Here is a 19,112-nt window from a genome sequence, read left to right as displayed (position 1 = left end):
GTGTTTCTGTTCCTCTGTGTGTGTTTCCAGAAGCAGCAGCACACTAACAGTGTGGGTTTGTTTCAGACGCAGACACAGGTCCAGCAGCAGCTCTTCATATGGCTCCAGAAGGAAACGCAGTCGTAGCCGGTCAAGGGGCAGAGGCAAATCCTACAGGTCTCAGAGATCAAGATCAAAAAGCAGAACAAGAAGGTAAGACTCTTCTAGGAAAAACGTTTCTTGTTTCTGTTGTAAAAGCTTGTATATAAAATCTCCACATAGTTACTGAGTTTGGAATATATTAGAAAAAAATGGTTGCAAGTGATCATCTAAACTACATGTCACTTGAAACTCTTCCTAATCTGTGTTGTGCTTTTGATGTGCTAAATCTTTAAAATATACTGGTAGAACAGTTGGCTTAGAAGATAAAAGGTACTTTGCATTTGACCAAGTGCAAAAAATGGTTATAGAGTCACCTTTGTTTAACTGTAATCAGCTGGAAACTTCCTGGGGGTTGTTTTTGATCACAGAATCACAGAATGGGTTGGGTTGGAAGGGACCTTCGAGATCATCAGGTTCCAACCTCCCTGCCATGAGCAGGGACACCTCCCACCAGACCAGGCTGCACAAGCCTCATCCAACTTGCCCTTGAAGAACCTCCAGGGAGGGGGCAGCCACAACCTCCCTGGGCAACCTGGGCCAGTGGCTCGCCACCCTTGATTCCTGATTTTCATGACTCCCATGTGTAACATGGGCTCTCTGAAGATCAGAACTGTTGTCTCATCTGTATTTCCCTGGGAAAGAGATGAGTATTTAAAAGCTACACATTTTTTTATTACAATATTAAGATACCTGTGATACTGAAATTTTTGATAAATCGGATTGTGAGCAATAGCTCTTAAAAAAACCAAAAAACAACACTCTGATTCTGTGATCTGATTTAAATATTTAATCATAGAATCATCAAGGTTGGAAGGGACCTCAAAGATCATCAAGTTCCAACCCCCCTGCCATGAGCAGGGAACCCCACCACTAGACCAGGTTGCACAAAACCTTGTCCAACCTGGCCTTAAAAACCTCCAGGGATGGGGCATCAACAACCCATTCCAGTTCCTCACCACCCTTATAGTGAAGAATTTCTTCCTAATATCTAACCTAAATCCCCCCTCTCTGTTTGAAACCATTACCATGTTGCAAATTGTATTAGAAAATCTGCTATATACATTTGTAATTACAAGAAGCTCAGTTTTTTGTTTGTGTATTTTTCAATTAAAAAGTTGATCCTTGGATATCAGAATTACTGTTGTCATTTTCTATTGAATTTAAATTTATTATTGAGTGTATCAGGCAGATCAAAGCTTTTTTGATACATTTTTACATGTCTTCAGCCAGCTGATTTTGTATACCAAGAATTTAGTAAACCATGTTATTTTTGTATACTCAATCAGTAGAGCTGTTGCCTCTACATGTTGGAAAATTGTTGTTGAAAGATACGAATGTTTCAGTTACTCTTATTTGTATTCTCTCCTGGCTTATTCACAGCTGTTCATTATAATAGTTGCCTGGACACTTATTGCTACAGTGCCTTTGTAGTAGCAATTTGATGATTTAAACTGTCTGATCCCTCTTTGAGGAGACTTAACCGTCTGAGCTGGGGACCCCAGATAAGCTACTGCACCGTGTGTAGAAATATTCCTGTACATTTCCACTGTTTTAGCAACAACATCAGTTTTAATGCAGTGAAATGCCAAAAGAATAAGATGAAAATGAAGGTGGTTTTCAGCATGTCAGGTACTCAGGATTAAGGAGTGGGAGAAACTGATTTAAAGATCTCAGTTTTATTGTAATATGTAAACTGCAAATCTCATTAGACAAAGTGTAATGCTCATCTCTTCCAAGGGTTTTACTGATGTTAATTATCATTGCAATGTATGGAAGCTATGCACCTAAAAGCTTTACAAGCATGACTACTGTTTCTTTAATTTTGTTGTAGGAAATATTATCTATAAAATATATATAAAATATACTGGCTTTTCGGTACTGCAGCTAGGAAGGTATAGCTGCAGGTCACTTGAAATGATGTTACTGTTCACAGACATGGTTTTTCAGGGAGAATATTTATAAATAACACCCTAAATTTTAACGGAAGAGTTTTTTGGCATCTTGAAAGCATAAAACTAACATGTTAGTAGCATACAATTCAAACCAACAGGACACGTTGAATCCTTTCCTCTGATTTTTTCCGAGTCTGCTCTCTGCTGTAATGGTACACTGAGAAGCCATGGATTCACCTTATTTCTGGAGAAGGGTTAGAGGCTGCAGAAAGGTGCTGCCAGAGGCCTGTGTTCTCCCTCTTGGTTGGTGCTGAGGCAGTCACTGCTATGCTAAACAAATAGTTTTCTTCTTTGCTATCTCAAAATCTGTTGTGTGCCCTTGGTGAAAGGCTTCCTGAGAGGACTGAGCATGTTAGGATTCTTCAGGCTGGAAAAGAGGTCATGGGGGAAAGAGGGAGTGTGATAGAGGGCTATTAAAATAAAAATAACATGGATGGTGCAAAAAGGTGATTAGGGATAGTGTTTCTTGTCATCTCCAGTGTAAGAGCTGGAGCAGGCATGAAGTGACCCAAGTGGGGTGATGGCAGATCCTAGTAAACAAAAGGAGATGGTTCTTTTTTGTCACAAAATTACCTGTGGAAGCCCTGGTGTTGGAGGTTGTGGATACCAGAAGTTGAAACAAATTTTAAAAACAGTTAGCAAAAAAAAATCCATTCAAAGCTGGTGAACCTGAAGAGACAAATACTGCTTTAGGAACAGAAAATCTGTAACCTGGGAAGTGAACCACCCAGCAGTAACTCAGTGTTGCACCCACTGAAGGGTTCTTGTTGAGGTGCAGCAATAAAGTGATCATCCCTCTGCTATTTATATTTGGAACTTTTATTTTGTTTTTCCAGTGGGAATGGGACTGACACTAGAAAACCAGTTTCATACTGGAAGTTAAGATCCATTACAAGGTTGTCTTTAAATCACTGCATTTGTTTTTGGTGTAAGTCAGGCAGGTGGCACAAATCCTGTATCCCATCATGTCTTCTCTCCCCACAGTCCCCCATCAAATTAAAACACCTTATCAAGGTAGTGAGAATATTGGGGTGTGTCTGAGGCTGTGATGTACAATTTTTTAATAACTTCTCTAACATAGGTATTTTGGGTGAACGATTCACAGAGCTTCAACTGTGTGAAATACTGAGGTGTCAAGTTTCAATTTGAAAAGTTAGATTTCCATAATGATGTGTTTTAGAAATATTTTGAGTAGGCATTGTTGGTAAATGAAAATGATTTTTTTGGGACTTTAGGAAATAAGAAAACTTGTGAATATTGTAACTATTTTAGATGCATTTTTTAGAGTCAAAAAAGTGGGGCTTCCTAGTAATGCTATAAATTTAAAGCTGTCCTACAGCAAGATAGTACAATGCAAATATGACTTAATAAGATCACAAACTGAATTTCAGCAAAACAACCAAGATTTACATTAAATTAGGAATTTTAAAACCGATTTAGTTTGTTTTACTGAGCATTTGCTTAATAACATTTTGCCTTCTTGCAATCTTTTTAAAGACAATAATTCGTCTGTGAAACGCAGGCACATCCTCAGTAGAGAAATTGAAAGCAACAGCTCACTTTCTGGAACCACACATAGAGTGATAGAAAGAAATATTTCGGCTCTGTGAAATTTAATAAATCATCCCATTTCCTAATTTGATCATATTAGATGCTGATGTGGAAGAAGCATTTCAAATACCATCTCCTCATTAATATACATCAGTCTGGGGAATAGAATGGAATACTTATGCAGAGATGTCACAGTTACTGTTTCTTAGTTTACTAAGTGGAACAGGTTGATGTGATACTGGGTGCTATTTGTCAATGTCTTGCTAAAATGGTTTGGGTCGAGTTATGGAGTCCAGAAAGACGGCGGCTGATAAATCAAAAGTGGATTGAGTGGACAGGAGGCAGTGATTGATACTGTGACAGGATATGAGGAAAGGAATCTTGATACCAGCATGCATGATATTGAATATGAGAAGGAAAATGGCCCTGGAGTATGGATATTATTCAAGGAAATGAGAATAATAATATCATCTTGAAATTATTGCTAGGTGAAGATTAGGATAGTTCTTATTAGAATATTATGCTTCTCTGGCATGGAGCAACTCAGATTTCATATAATTTCTGTGTGGAGAGAGCCTGGTTAATATTTTTAGAGTTTTCACTGCCATTGTTCTGCAAGTTAATCGGATAAGAAAATACTTCCTTTACATCAGAACTTGTCATGGCAATCTTTTAATTCGTGGAGCTTTAAATAGAAGTGACTGAAATATGTTAACCTTGCTTTTGTACAATGCAATGATTACAGAGTGTTTCACTGTAGTTGCCATTAAATATGCAAGTGTGTGGTGACTGTCTGCCAAGTGTTTTTGGCTTTCTATGTTAAGCTGAAAACTGCTGCCTTGAAATATCTTTAAAACAGTTCAACTTAGATTGACAAAACAACAGCTAATGCATCTGTATGTATTTAAGAAGAGAAAATGTTGTGTAAAGTCATCCTGTTGGTAGAACTGGTGCCTCTGGACTGTCAGTGAAGGAAGAGTGTGATCAGCATTAGGCTTTTTTTCCTAGTGTGTGTGAGGCTACATGGTTATGTCTTATTTCTTTACTGTCATCCCAATCTAATTGATTTAATATTGAAATACGTTGCAGATTAGACTGAATTGTTTATGGAAGAACAAGGGGAGGTAGTGGGGAGATTAAAAAAAAAAAAGAATGAAATGGCTTGAGAAGTGGGTAAAGATCATCACACAGATATAAGTAAGGTGAATTACAGTGGTGTGGGCTTAGGCTGGTTTTTAAGAATGTTGTGAAGAAAGCATGAACATAGGTGATACCTGCTGTTCTGGGGGAAATGAAGGGGCTTAGGGAGGAGAGTGAAGGTTTGCTGAATCCACCATCCCACAGACATGAGACACGGAGTTTTGTTGTCTGATGGGCAGGAGATAGAAGGAGGGATGGGAGAGGGTACAGACGTGGCTCTGTGTGTGTCTGCTGGGAGAAACTAGAAATGACAAGACAGCTGTGAAGAACAAGGCTGGGCACACATTGCCAGACAGTGGTGAAAGCTGTCTTAATCTATACAAATGCTTTAGAAATACCTCCTTTGGAAATGGATCCAAGGATTTTCCAAAGAGAAGCAGATAAAAGTCCTATAAGAAATCAAGCAATGCTATTTAATCAGAGTATTTATTTTGAAATGTTTCCTTACTTTTTTTTTTTTGCCTGGCAGTAGCTATTGGATTTGTATTTTGGTGTTTTTTTTTAAAGTTTTGATCTGCTGCCTAGGGTTTTTATTTGTCCTTGCTCACATTATCACACTCACATGCATCTAGCTGTACAGATCCACAAAATTATGTAAGGAATCAGTGTCAATAGTACACGTTTGTCTCTTCCTGGTGGGGAAGGGGAAGTTGGGAGTCCTTGGTTCGTTAGAAAGTATATTTAATGAAGATATTGCAGTATTTCTTTCATTAAACTTCAAGTAAGGGCTTGGGGCAAGGAAGAACTAGTGAAATTCAGATTACTGAGTTTGCTCATGTGGTCCTCAGTTTTCCTGTGACTGGCAATGTCAGAGCACATTTCTTTTCCCCCCAAAAAACCCCAAACCCTACAGTTTTTATTTAGGATCTTGCTGCATTATAGGCTATATCACCAGCAGTCTCTAAAATTATTTTTAAGCTATAATAACAGAATTTTTTCAAAAAACTAACAGCTTGTCTAGAGGACTATAGTGGTAGAAATGCAGAGGTGAGGCAGCAGAAGATGTCCTGGAGCCATAACCCACCAATGAGCACGTTACTGAGATCTAATTGACCACTTTGGGAAATTAAACTTCACAAGGCAATGCCAAGGGCTCTGAAGTTATCAATAAGGCCAGATAGCTGCTAGTGACAGTTGCTTTGATGCCTTTCATTGGTATATATAAAAAAAAGCCTTAAAGATACGAATGCATAAAAGCTGTTCATTTAGAGCTAAGTACTGAGTCTAATTACATGTAAACTTCTTGTTTCTAAAGCAGTCCAGGTGTTATGTACACCCAGTGTCTTTTAAGTATAGCTTATTCAAAACCCTTTTATTTCTCCCTTTCCCAAAGGGTGTATGTGCAGGTTGGTGTGGGTTTTTTTGGGGTGGATTTTTTTTATGCTTCAGTTTTCTGTTTGGGAAAAGATACTCAGGATGATGAGAAAAATACAATTCCACTTAGTGCAGAATTGGCTTTTTGATTTTGATGTGTCTAGATTCTAAACAAATACGTGCTTTTACTTTTTTTTTAATAATCTTTTTCTCTGCTACTAAGGCTCTGCCCATGAAATAGAATCCCTGTTTTAATTTTTTTTTTTGCTGCAGAGATCATGTTTCTAGAGGCAGCTCTGCAAACCAACGCAGAGCAGATGTCTTAAAGATGCATTGGTAATACAAGACCATCATTGTTTGCTCTGTGAGTTGCTGCTGTTTCCAGTCTTAGTTTCTAGAATGTGATTATCAAAATGTGAAACATAAAATGGTAGAATTTAGTAGTAAAACATTTAACTGTTTGCTTTGTTCCCATCTTTCCTTCTAATCCTAATCCTGTATGGCAGTAGCAGTATCTAGTTGAAAAAGATGCCAGGGAAGAATGTATTTTTGGCCACAGAAGTGTTCTGCTGGATCTCTTCTATGGGATTCAGCAGAATGTAAAAAAAAAACCCAAACCCTAGCAAGAGTAGTAGTTACCCTGCAACAATAGAATAGAAGTAGCTGTCAACCCCATGTATTTCAAAAATTCACCCTGAATTTTGTTCAATTCAGCCTACATCTTGAATGTTCCCCAGTCAGGCCTGCTGAGGTTGGCTGTGCCAGAGTTAACGTTACACCTACAACCCTAGTTCAGCTTCCCTGTTCACCAGAGTTTTAGTGATGGATTACTTTTTCCACAGATTCCTTGCCATGTTTACTTTGCCTGTGAATGGATTGGTCACCACAGTCCTTCTCAGTTATCTTTGTATATTATCCTGGTGTTATTTTATTCAAGTTACACAAGGGACAGTTATAACAAGACTTTTTCCTACACCCACCTACCCTGGCTCAGGGGTCAGCAGTGGTTGAAGTGTGCTGCGCCTGATGCTTTGCTGCTCTCAAACTAGAGGTTAAATGTGTTGCTAGAGCTATATCAGGTCACAGGAAAAATTAATTACCAGAGAGATCAGCTGTTCATCAGGAATGTCTTGCCTCTGTGGCTGGAAGCTGGTTTGGAACTCCATGGGAGTCAGGACCTGGGGACCACTGCCTTAGTTATTTGGTTCTTTGCTCTTAGCTTTGCTGTATGGATTCACAATCCATCTTTGTGGTAGAGATGGTAATTGCTGACTCTTACTTCAGAGGATTTTTGTTTTTTTGTTTTTAGAGATGACCACTGTTCTGTAGAAATCCATTATGCCCTGGAATTCTTTGGTCAGTGCTTCTGTCCATGATTCCAGCTGAAGCCACTGCTCAGTAGCAGGGCAGTGCTGCCTCAGTGGGACAGCAGCTGCTGCATTCAGTATTTTTGGTACCTTTTTACAAATTTTAGCCCATGTAAATGAATTGTACTTCAAGATCCAGACAGGCAGCTGCCAGGTTTTTTGATAGTATATTGAATATATAGAGAGGATAATGCTTCATCTGGTCCTAGTAGAGGTTTATTGGTATAAAACTTTGGCCCTCTCAGAGTTGATGGCCCAGCTGCACTTCAGCAATGCCAGGTCTTACTGAGGTGTGATGTTATAGAAAGAGAAGATTGCCAAAACACTTACAGTTTCAGGCATGTGTGAAGCCTTTATCTTTTTACTGTGAAAAGTGTCCAAGTAACAAACTCAGCTATGAACTTTATGATAAATACAAGATCATATAAGGAAAAACTGTGAAACCTTCTATTTGCTTTTGCATAGTGTAACTGGAGAGATGTATTTAAATACACTGTATATTTTGAAAAAGTTAACTTCCTATCTGTTCCCAGACTTTAATATCTATACCTTAAGATTAACTGTAACCTGAATATTTTGGATGTACTTCTGTAGAATTTTTAGTTTTGAATCTTGAAGTTTTCTGCCAATTCATATGTGCATTCCTCCAAAATGTGGTGAAACATACTCTTCCAATATGGAGTTTCCTGATCCATAAATACAATTGCAAAGTATTCCTCAGTTACAGTTTCCATAGCATCATAACAACTCCTAGTAAGGCACACTGAAAAACTGTCATTGCTTTAAAGGGTTATATTGTGCTTAGCTCAAATAACTGATTTAGATTTTTTTTTTGTAATTCTGTACTGCTGATTTTCATCCTAGAAATGAAGGTAAGGGCAGTAGTATTTTTCTAAAATTGTACATATGCTGTTTATGTATCTTTTTCTTCAATAGTTCTTGCTTCTTTTAGATGGAAACATGCAGGGGTAAGCTAAATGGTAATAGAATTTAAATTAATCTGTGACATAGCACTGAGAATCTGTTACCAGTCTATATCAAAAAGATATGCTAAAAGTTTTCCTGTTAGAGCTTTAAGCTTCTTGATTGGAGAAGGGGTGAAAAAAACCAACACCCTTTCCCTATTTTTCTCCTATATAGTCTTCTTGAAGTTCTTCCAAATTAGATTTTAAATGCCAATTAGGAGGTTGAATATACTAAAATAAAAGCAAATACAACCAAAATGGCCTCACCTTATGGCTAGTTAGGCTTTTTCTCTCAAAAGCAGAACCTTTGCTCTGAGCGTGGCTTTGAGAAAGATATTCAGCTTAATGAACACATTAATTAGAACCATAACTATTTATAAGATAATTAGAAACGAAGCACGGTAAACTGGGCTTTTCCTGCAATTAATGGAGGATTAATTACTGGAGGTAATGAAGTGGATTTTTAAATGCATTAAGGTGAAGTACAGAGATGTGCAAGGCTTTGTGATAGTTGCATAATTATTCCAGGCTGTTTGAGCGTAGCTCGTATGAGAGCGCTAATAAGCATCATTGCATCATTATGTATGCACTTAAAAAGACTCACCACCAAAATGACTGCCTAATTATTTCTAATTGGCAGGAGTCTGTGTAGTCATTGAGCTGTTTGTAGCCATTTTAAGGTTCATTTAACTATCCTCGGGGCCATGTGATAGATGGAAAAAAAGCTTCAACGACATGCTGGCCTTGGCTGGCGCCGTTAATCAATTTTGGTGGGCTTCAGTTTGAAATGCATTTGCTCATGCAGAGGTCAAAACCTGAAGTAGTCCAAGCAAAGTTTTGCTTTTTGAAGCCACTTGACTGTATTCATTAGCAATTAGTAAAATAATTGTCTGTCACTATATTTGGATTTCCATATGACTCGTGATTCTTTCATCGCCCTCCCTTCTTGTGCCGTATCAGCTTCACTGGAAACCAAATATTCTTCCAACAAACCCTTTTAGCAACTTCAGTGCGGCGGCATATGTTCCCATATCCCACCTTTCTTCAGTCATTTGTTAGCTTAAACAGTGCAGTACATTTCAACACAATCATCTAATTTGCTCCCGATTGATTGCTGAGTGAAAGTTTCTACCCAAGGACAACATTTTAGGGCTTTTAAGGGTATCTCTGAGGAATTGGTCATTAAGCATTAAGAGAGGAAGCGAGTAGTAGGCCAATCGAATTCTGACGTTTACCAGAGTTTGGTAGTCAGGGGCATCTATTTCCAAGATGTTGACAGCTCTGAACATTCAAGGACATCTTCTGCCAGAAAAATGCTGTGTAATAATCGCACGTGTTTAAAAACTCATCCTTACATAAATGTTAGTGCGCCGGTTCTGTCAATAATTACCTTAGAAATGTGGGGGCCATCAGCTGAAAATGTCCTTTTTGAGATGTTCTAATTAGTCTGTAGTTATTTTATCTTCCTATGTCAGATTTAATGTGACATCCCATTAGGTAAGTGTCTGTGAAAGGTTTCAATGAGTGCATTGTCCTGTTCAACGTAATCATAACCACCTGGGGGACGTCATCAGGGTACAGAAACCATTCATATAGCTTAAGAAAACACCAGTGAGCAAATTGTAGGCTAATAAAATAAAGGTCAGCTTTGCCATTTCTGCCACAGAAAATGTGATTCTAGTCCTTTAATGGTAAACCAGAAGTATATTAAAAAAAAAAAATCTTCGGATTATGGTTCAAGTGGAAGATTGATTGAATAGAGTAGTTCATTAAAAAAATGCAAAAAAATTCATTTTTTCATGAAATATTAGTTCAAATGACAGATAAGGGCTTAAAGCAAGTGAATTGTGGTAGGGTAAACTGAAATATAAACTAGTCCTTAAGGAAAGCTGACGAATTCTTCCAAACTTAAATTGTTTTAATTTTCAGACTTTTATGATGGTTGATATTGGAGAATGCTTATATAAACAAATATTCAAGAAATACATGCAGACAACAATAAAAAATATGTATGGAGAAGAACTATATAAACCACATAGCCTTTCTTATTTGTGCTCATTGTGAATTTTTCTTTTCTGAAGTCCCATCAAATACATGGAAATGCTGCTCTGTAGGTTATCAAACCTATTGCTGGGAAATACATTTCAGAGTGGAACAACAGTTGTAATCTGCCTTTGAGCTTTCTGATGGGCTGTATTGGAAGTTGTGCTGTTAGTTACAGTTGTACCTACTGATGTGTGTGCTCTGGTGTGGCAGTGCAGCTGCCTCAAAGGAGTCATCTTTTCTGGGGTGACTGGACTTTGCTCCCCTGGGTTGACATGGAGCCATTTCCCTGCAGACTGCCCGGTGCTGGGGCGCTGGGAAGTGCTGTTACATAGGGAGAATTCCCAGCAAACCTGGTCTGGTAAGTTTTTCCTGTGTGGTGGAAGAACATCTGACTGACCTGGTTTCACTGACTTGTAGTTTGTAAATTTGTATCTCATTTTTGACTAACAAAATGCAGGCTTTGCTGGCCAGCAGTCATCCCTCTTGTGTGAACTCTCATGCACTGTGTTGTAGCAGTTTAAGTAAAGATGCTTTATCCTAGAACAAAAACGTTATCTCTGTTCTTGCCCTCAGTAATTGGCTTTGTTTGATTGTTTGTGAAGACATCAAAGTCTCTTAAAAACTGGGACCTATCCCAACAGGGTCCTCAGGTACAGGATAAGGAGAGAGTCTGCACAGTTGCACACCTCACACCATTGGTTGTCCTCTCTGCTGGACCCAGTGAACACATACTTGCCAAAATTGAGAGTATGTCAACAGTTTCCCAGGTGTGGACTGCAAAAGTGCCTTAGAGTGCAACTCTGAGTCCAAGTCACTGGAGCCCTTACTCAGAGGGGTGGTAATGGGGGTTGTTAGGATGTTGTAGTAACTCACCCCTAATCTGAAAGGAGCTTTAGAAGTCAGAATGTTGTAGATCAGGCAACAGGATAAAGATCTCAAGTGTTCTGATGGAAGCTTTCCTGAAGACTTGTGGTCAAGTATCTGAACTAGGGAGTATTCCCATGCCTCAGCTAAATTAAAAAGATCGAATTACCTGAATAATACAATAAAGTCTCGACCTTATCTCAGAACATACCTTACAGAAAGCTAATAGGATCACAAGATCACTATGAAAGTGAAGCTTGGTAACCAAAGTTATCAAGTTACTAGTACAATGCAACTATGAAGTATAGAAGATGGTTAGAGATGATATCATCTCATTTGAGGAATGGGAATATCTTGATTGCCTGTGGTCAGTCAACAAACCTTTATGTTATACCAGGTAAGTGCCAGGTAGGGGTCTAGCTTGTAGTGTTCTGTATTGATGGGTGTTCAAAACAGGATGTCAGCCCCAAAGACTTGGCAGTTTGGGGAGTAGCAGGAAACATTGAACATGGGGACATCAGTGACAGGGGGAAAGGCATCTGAAGGTGGCAGGCAGGTTTTCTTTGCTTAGTGCATTGCTAACTGCTGTGTTACTGCCTTTCAGTTCTGAATCTCATTATGTTCCAATTCCCTCCCAGCTTCCCCAACACAGTGTAAATACTCTGGGATTGACAGGGTAAGAGTGGTTGAAGCTTTTGAGGGACAATAGGTAGTGTTTTATTTCTGGAGTCAGCATGTTAACTGCATCATCTTGGTAACATTCTCAGTGATGGAAATAACAGTTTGCATTTTAATTCTTGCCTTCAGGTTTCAAAATTGAGGTGTGTGCAATACCCAGCAGCTGCTGTTACAGGCTTTGGGCAGATTCAGGAAGGCCACCAACACTGGGCTGTAATTATTTCATGGCTTTGCTGTGGTTTTGTGAAGTTTTGTTGTTTTGTGTTTTAAACAAACAGAAAAGCTTGAAAGAGAAATCCAGAGGAAAACTGAAAATCCTTTTTAGAGGAAGGCATAGGTGTGTAGGAATCACATTTTAATTGATCATTATTACCTGTTTAAATTGAGTTGACTATCAGATAGTTTGTGATCGCTCTCATTGATTCATCAGAACAGTCATAGTATGTTTTGAACTATAATAAAATACTTCTGTTGCTTTATGTATTTAAAAAAAAATCTCAAATTTTGCTGTTTCTCTTTTTGATGTGTTTCATTCTACAATATTTTATGTAACAGTTGCAGGTTCCATGATGAAAACACCTTTTCTTTGGAATACCAAGTAAAATTGTCAAGATTTTTGCTCGCTCCTTCCTTGGAGTTTTTAATTAGTCATTAGAGTAGGGTTTTGGGAAAGACACAACAGGTTTATAGGTGATAACTTCCAGGAAAGTTTTGCATCCCATAAGCCTGTCAGCTCTGTGTTCTTCATCAGTCTCCAGGAAAAAAGCTGTTCATTATTTATCTAGGAGAATATTAAAAAAAGACCGTTTTCCTCAGTGTTTGTGAAATTAAAGATGCATCTAACTTGCATGTCAATAAGAAAATCTTTGCATTTATGGAATGTCTATTGAAAAATAGTAATAAAATATGCAGACATGTTGTCTTCAAAACATTCTGTCAGTATGGTGTGATGTTTTTAATTTTATTTTTTTTCTGTGTGCACTTTAGGAGTTTCTAAAGCCCTTTTGTGGCTTAATTTTCAAATACTTGATCCTATAGTAAAGTTACTGCTACTTTCATTAAATATGTTAAGATTTATTTTTTTTAATTTAGGAAAACAAGATGGTGTTCTAAAAGTCATTCAGTGTGGTAAAAAGTGTAGGTGGAATGCCTCAACATTCTTAAATCTCGAAAAAAAGATGTCTGGTTATCACTGAATTAAAGAAAAAAAATATTGATTTTTCTTAATTGAGTACAGATTAATGGTTTAATTGGTTACCACTCAAGTACAAGTTAGACACACAGCTTTTAGTCTAAGCATTATTTCCAAGGGGTCATTTGAGGCCTCTGTTCCTCACATGGATTGAGTCTGTCTCAAAAGTTTCAGTCTTTCAAATTGGGTGTTTGTTCTAAGGACAAACAGGTGCTTTCATCTTGCCTTGAAGCAGTTTCTTTGAGCCTTTTAGGTGGTGCCATTTGCAGGGTTGAAGGCTGAGAAATGTTGAGGTGCTTTTTCTGTGGGTTCAGTTTTGGATCCACTTCTCAGTGGTCCCAGGGCCTCGTGTTGGCAGCAGTTGTGCCGTAACGCTCGGGTTGGCTTTGGACTTCAGGGTTTATTTTGCAGTTGATGAGAACTACCAGTGTTCCATCGCATAAGTTGATTTCAAGCATCTGTTGAGGTAATTCCATGCAGTTGTCTAGTATCTCTTTGTGGATGTAAGCATACATTAATCTGTTAGAATCCTGGAGCTTGAACCATGATTGGAGCCTCAGTTGTAGATGTTTTACAATCAGAATAAATAAACCCCTGGTCTTGTCAAAGAGAGACAGAAGAGCAGCACTTGGTCTATATAACTTGAGCTTATCAGAGGCACTGGAGAAGTGGAAAAAATCAACCTTGAAATCTCTCATTTATGTCCCTTAACTTTTCAACATAAGAGGTGTTGTCAAATTTACAACAAATAATTACCTGGATAGTGATTCCATCTGGAAAATGAATGTGACCTTTCTCCATTGCTGTGTGAAACACTCAGATCTTCCTGTTGCAGCAGATGCAGAGTCACTAATGCCTGCATGATGCAGAAACAAATAACTTGGTGTATTTATTGAGAGTCCTGAAAGTAAGCTGGGCACTTGGTTTATAAAATAGATTCCAGCTGCATCAAGAACAAAATAACTGCATGTGTATAAATAAATTAATGACAAAGCCTGATTAATTTACTTGCTAGTAGAATATGTTCCCTTCTTTGTGCTTGTAGAATTAAAATTTTCCCATTATTTTTTTGAAAAATGTTAAGAAAATACATAAAATGTCTTTTCTGCAGGATTAGACAATCTAAAAGAACAAAAGTTTCATACAGCTCATTTTTTTCTCATTGCTTTTTCTTCTATCTAAGCAGTGCAGTTCTGGAATTCTGTTAAGAAAAGAAGGAATCCTTCCTGCTGGAATCTTTGTGTGGCAAACTAACAGCTTCTTTGCTTTTCCCTCACCTTGAGGTTAAGTAGCTTTATAAACTCTTGAATGAGCAGAAAATAAGCTGGATATTCTCGATTTTTTCAATTACATCTTACTGGAATTTGGGGTAATATTTCTCAAGTGTTTGTTTATGTAATTAATGTAATTTATACATGGAGAATTGTTTCCTGCTGAACTAAGATGGTGTCTGTATCTGGTGGATCCATTTTCTTGGTTCTTTGAACAAAGTTCTTGATTGTCCCAGTTACTGTTCATATTTCATCTTGCTTTTCTCTGGCACTGTGGATTATATTGTTCCTATCTTTAATATTCCTCTTATTTTGTCACTTACCAGCTCTCTGAACTGCTGCCTTGAAACAACTTCTTTCCTTTTAGCATCAGTCTCATTTCAGACTTACAAGCTGCCTCTGCTGCTGCCTAGTTTCGTTTTTGCTCACCTTACATTTAACAATAAACAAACCCTATTATTATACATATGATCTATAATTAACTTTTTCCAATGCATGCATTTTGAAATTGCAAACAGTGCCCTGACGTGTTTTATAGAGAGAGCCAATTATCCATTAAAAATATATATATAGCATTAATAATTTCTCCACTCTAAACAGTTGCGACTGATGCTTGAAATGCTTTTACCTTCCCCAAGAACTTGTACCATGATTTTTTTTCCTGGTGGTGAAGTTGAGTTAAACAAGAAACTTTCTCACAATCTGCTTTGAAAGAGAACATGTTGTTTTGCTGTAATTAGTTGTGCATTTGCACTGTGTCTTTATTACCAATATGAATATCCAGGTTTGATGCAGTGCAGTTGGGTTTCATTGTTCTTTCCCAGACTTTTGATTTATTGCTGAAGTATTAAAGAGGCATGAATTGGTTGGGGTTTGTTTGTGGCTATTCAGCTAATAATAATCTAATAAGAACAGTGTCAGCTGAGGGATATTTAGAAGAATGCCAGGGAAGAGCTTGACATCTCAAACTTTTACTTGAGTGGTGGTTGCTGTTTGCCAAGAAAGCCACTCGTTCTTTTCAAAACCTTCACTGAGAGAGAGCTTGTTTTCTTCGGTTTGAACTGTCTTGGTTTTGTGCTCTAATTCCTCTTTCCATTTTAAAAAAAGCCTGTGTCAGGGACCGTGCTCAAATTGGAGGGGTTTGAAAAGATTAGATTGTACCTGTAAGATAGAGCTCAGTGCTTTAGTGCGATATAATTGGGGAAATACTAAACGACACTGACCTCATTTCCTTTAGAACAATGAAAATTAATAGTTTCACGTTTTATTAGGCTGATATTCCAGATGTAGTGTACATTTAATTAAGTGTAGTTTCCTTTTGGTTATGGTATGTGTATCTGCTTTTTGTCGCAAATTCTTTCTAGTTTTACAGTTTCCCACATGTTTTCTTTCACCGTTTATGATTTTTTCAAAGCAGAGCTATAAGGATTTAAATCACTTTAGCATGCAGCAAAACAGTTCCCATTCAAACAATAAACGCCATTTTAAAAAGGCTTCAGATCTTCTGTCACTTCATAAATATAAATGTATAAAAACATTATGCAGTTGTAGTGCCCACCTGCTAATTAAATGCAGATTTCCTCAAACTTGTTTTAAAATCTGCTTATTTGTTTCAACTCAGTCTCTGTTCCCAATACATATGGCCCTTGTGAAACTAATTATGCTTATGGAGCAGCTGTTAAATTTAGTGCAACTAATTTTATCCAATATTTTACATTTTAATTGATTACCTGTGAAGAAATTAGCAAATTAACACTTATTGTGCAGTAACTGAATGGGCTTTTATGGATACTTTCAATTTTTACAAGTGGACTAAGTGTTGATGGAATAAAGACATTTCTTAGGATTTTAGATAGGGAAGTTATTGGTGAGCCTTGATTATCTGGTGTGAGAATTTAGGGACCCTGAGTGATGCCAAGCATCTGTGTGTTCTGTAACTTAGACATGAAAAGCAGATTGGAAAGTAATAGCTTTTCACAGAATTTTGGTAACATATGGGCTTATCTGGATCTAAGAACTCTTTGAAGATCTTTGAACTTGACTAAATGACTTAACCTTTGGCATGGTGGGTGGGTGTTTGGTGTGTGTTGCTTTGGGGGAAGGGGCTGAGCATGCTGGCAGGCTACTCTCCAGCATGATGGGTGTTTTTTTTCCTTCTCCAGTAGTTCTATAATTTGAACACTTTGGGACTTGCTGCAATACAAATAATTGGGGTAGTTTATTTTTTTCAACAGTAATAAAATAGAAAAATCTTGATTCTCTCCTTGTTCTGTGGACTTTTGTTCTTGTTTACTGGTGAATTCTTGGCACAGATGACTTCTTGTAGCTCCATTTCATAAAGTTGCATCTTTATTTCCTGTTCTGTGTATACTGTGAGATATTTTAAAAGTAATTCCTAGTAACACACAGGTGAAGTCATTTGTGCTACAAGTGGAAATGTACCACGGCTTGTTATATACTGAGCAGCAAGTTTATTATACTTTAATTTTCACTTGATGAGGTTACCTCCCACTGTCAAGAGTCTATTGTGTGTTTTGGGCTTAATGTAGGCCTTGTGGCAGTTGGCATCAAGTGCTCTTAAAACAAATATGTTAGGATTTTGGGCTTATAGGCGAAGAAAAAAGGCAGCTATTTTCCTGAAGTGATAACATACTGGAAATTGAAGTTCTGTGGCATGAAGTGCAGCTTTTTGGTGTGTGTCAGCCTGGCACTGGGAAGGTGCTGGTGGTGGCCCTGGGTCTGAGCTCAGCCCCTGCTCCTCTGCCATTATGGAGGGCAGCAGTGCTGCTAGATGCTTCCCATTGCCTAAAATACCTTCAGTATTATTGTTGTTGTTGGTCGTGGTCTTAATTTTTTAACTACTTGCTGCCTTGGTGTGCTAGAAAGAGGTCAGTAGCCTTGTCTGAAGCTGGTCAAAGCACAATCTAAATTTCTGAGGTTTCATTGTTCAAACTGCTGTTGCCACGGAAGTGGATGTTAAAGATGGGATGTTACCTCTGTCTTTAAAAGGAGGAGAGAGAGGGGGAAGAAATGGCATGGAAATTAAGTAGAGAAAGCTCTTTAGATGACTAAGTCACAGACTTGAAGCTTAAAAAGTTCCAGGCTTGCCTTCAAATATTGTCTTAATTCTGACCTGATGTTTGCAGGACGGGATCTGTTCATAGTCAGACCAAGCCAAGGGGGGACTTGTGACTTCTTCACTGAATAGTCCTCTTGTCACCTGGTTTGTTGAAGCTTATGTTTGGTGGGTGTTACAGAATTAGTCTTGAATTAATGGGTGGGTTTAAGTAGCCTGGGATGTAAGTGTGATTGGAGCTTCCCTCAGAGCTGGAGGAAATCAGGCAGGTTTTAGATACTGAGGTCTTAGAGCACTTGTAAGAGGGAAGATTTAAGTACTCCCCAAGCAAACTGTCACAATAAATACAATCCCAGGAAGAGCAGTAGCATCTGCCTGTGTACAAACACAGCACATCCTCTTGCACACTTGGTGGGAAATTGTGTTTTTCCTTCTTTGTACTTTTTAAATGTTTTTTTTGGTGTAATTTCTTTGCTCTCTAAATACGTATTTTTGATCTCTGTGTATGGTGTTGCCTGCCTTTCACTTCCTTCTTGCTATGAATCTAATATATTTAACTTCATTTATTTGTGTTTTCTTAACTTTATTGAATCAAGAATCCCATTTTTATTCTAATGTTTAAAATACTTGACTTTCCCCTCACCCCCTCAAGATTACATCTTATGCCTGTTTTAAAAAGATGACTTCAGTCTCTTCATTGCTTATTCTTTTGGTTAGTCCCTTCCTTCAGCTTTTCAGTTTGGGGAGAAAGAAGCCTTAGCTTGTATTTTGGTTTTTGATGAATGCAGGGAAAACCTCCTTGCAGGCAAAAACCACTGCCTTTTTATTTTCCTAAGTGTTTTCTGTTTCCACTTGTCCCTGTGAGCCTGGCACTGCAGGGTCCCTGGACATGGCAATGCTTCTCCATTATTGTGGCTCCAAAGAGGTGCAGTTTCATGTGTTCTAGGGGTGATGCAGCTTCACTCGCTGTATCAGAAGAACTGTGGCTTTTGCTCCAATCCTAGCTTCAGTCATTCCCTGCAGCACTTCATGGAACCTGGGAGCTCTCCTCAGGGTGCAGACGTTAGCAGAGATCCAGGAGTTTTGGGGTCCTACCTCCTTCAGTTTGTCGGTGCTGTTGTAAGTACATTATCACAAATCGGATGCAACAAGTCAGCTTTGAATTTTTAAAAGCTGTCTGTATATATATAGGATACCTGCCATTTGGTCTACCTCAACATGTAAAGGAACAGAAATCTGTGAGCACCCAGCTAATCTGAACTGGATTTGCTGACATTTGCACCTGTGAAAAGTAGATGTGAAATCAGGTTCCAGTTTGAGCTGAGGAAGTAAGCTCACTAGCAGGAAATATTCCTGACTTATTAGTGTTTGAAGTGATTTCATCCTTAAGTAAGGAGAGGCCTTGCATCAAATGAGGGTGATTTGTGTTGCTATGGAGTGCTTTTGTTGGTTTCATTTTATTATTTTTTTGACTATTTCTGATTCTGCATCTTAA

At 38.1% G+C, this 19,112-nt stretch overlaps 1 protein-coding gene across 2 annotated transcripts in view; it reads left to right on the top strand.

Moving 5' to 3' along the window:
- RSRC1 (arginine and serine rich coiled-coil 1) overlaps positions 1-19,112 on the top strand; it is a 136,263-nt gene that overhangs the window by 9,684 nt on the left and 107,467 nt on the right. For both annotated transcript variants that reach the window (XM_051626764.1, XM_051626763.1), the window contains exon 3: positions 67-192. In XM_051626764.1, coding sequence (XP_051482724.1) covers positions 67-192 — 126 coding nt within the window. The remainder of the gene's footprint in view (positions 1-66; positions 193-19,112) is intronic.

The sequence above is a fragment of the Apus apus genome, chromosome 8 (assembly GCF_020740795.1).
Source record: "Apus apus isolate bApuApu2 chromosome 8, bApuApu2.pri.cur, whole genome shotgun sequence".
Taxonomy (NCBI): Eukaryota; Metazoa; Chordata; class Aves; order Apodiformes; family Apodidae; genus Apus; species Apus apus.
The sequence above is the reverse complement of the archived record's forward strand: the minus strand, read 5'-3'. Positions and strand labels throughout refer to the sequence as shown.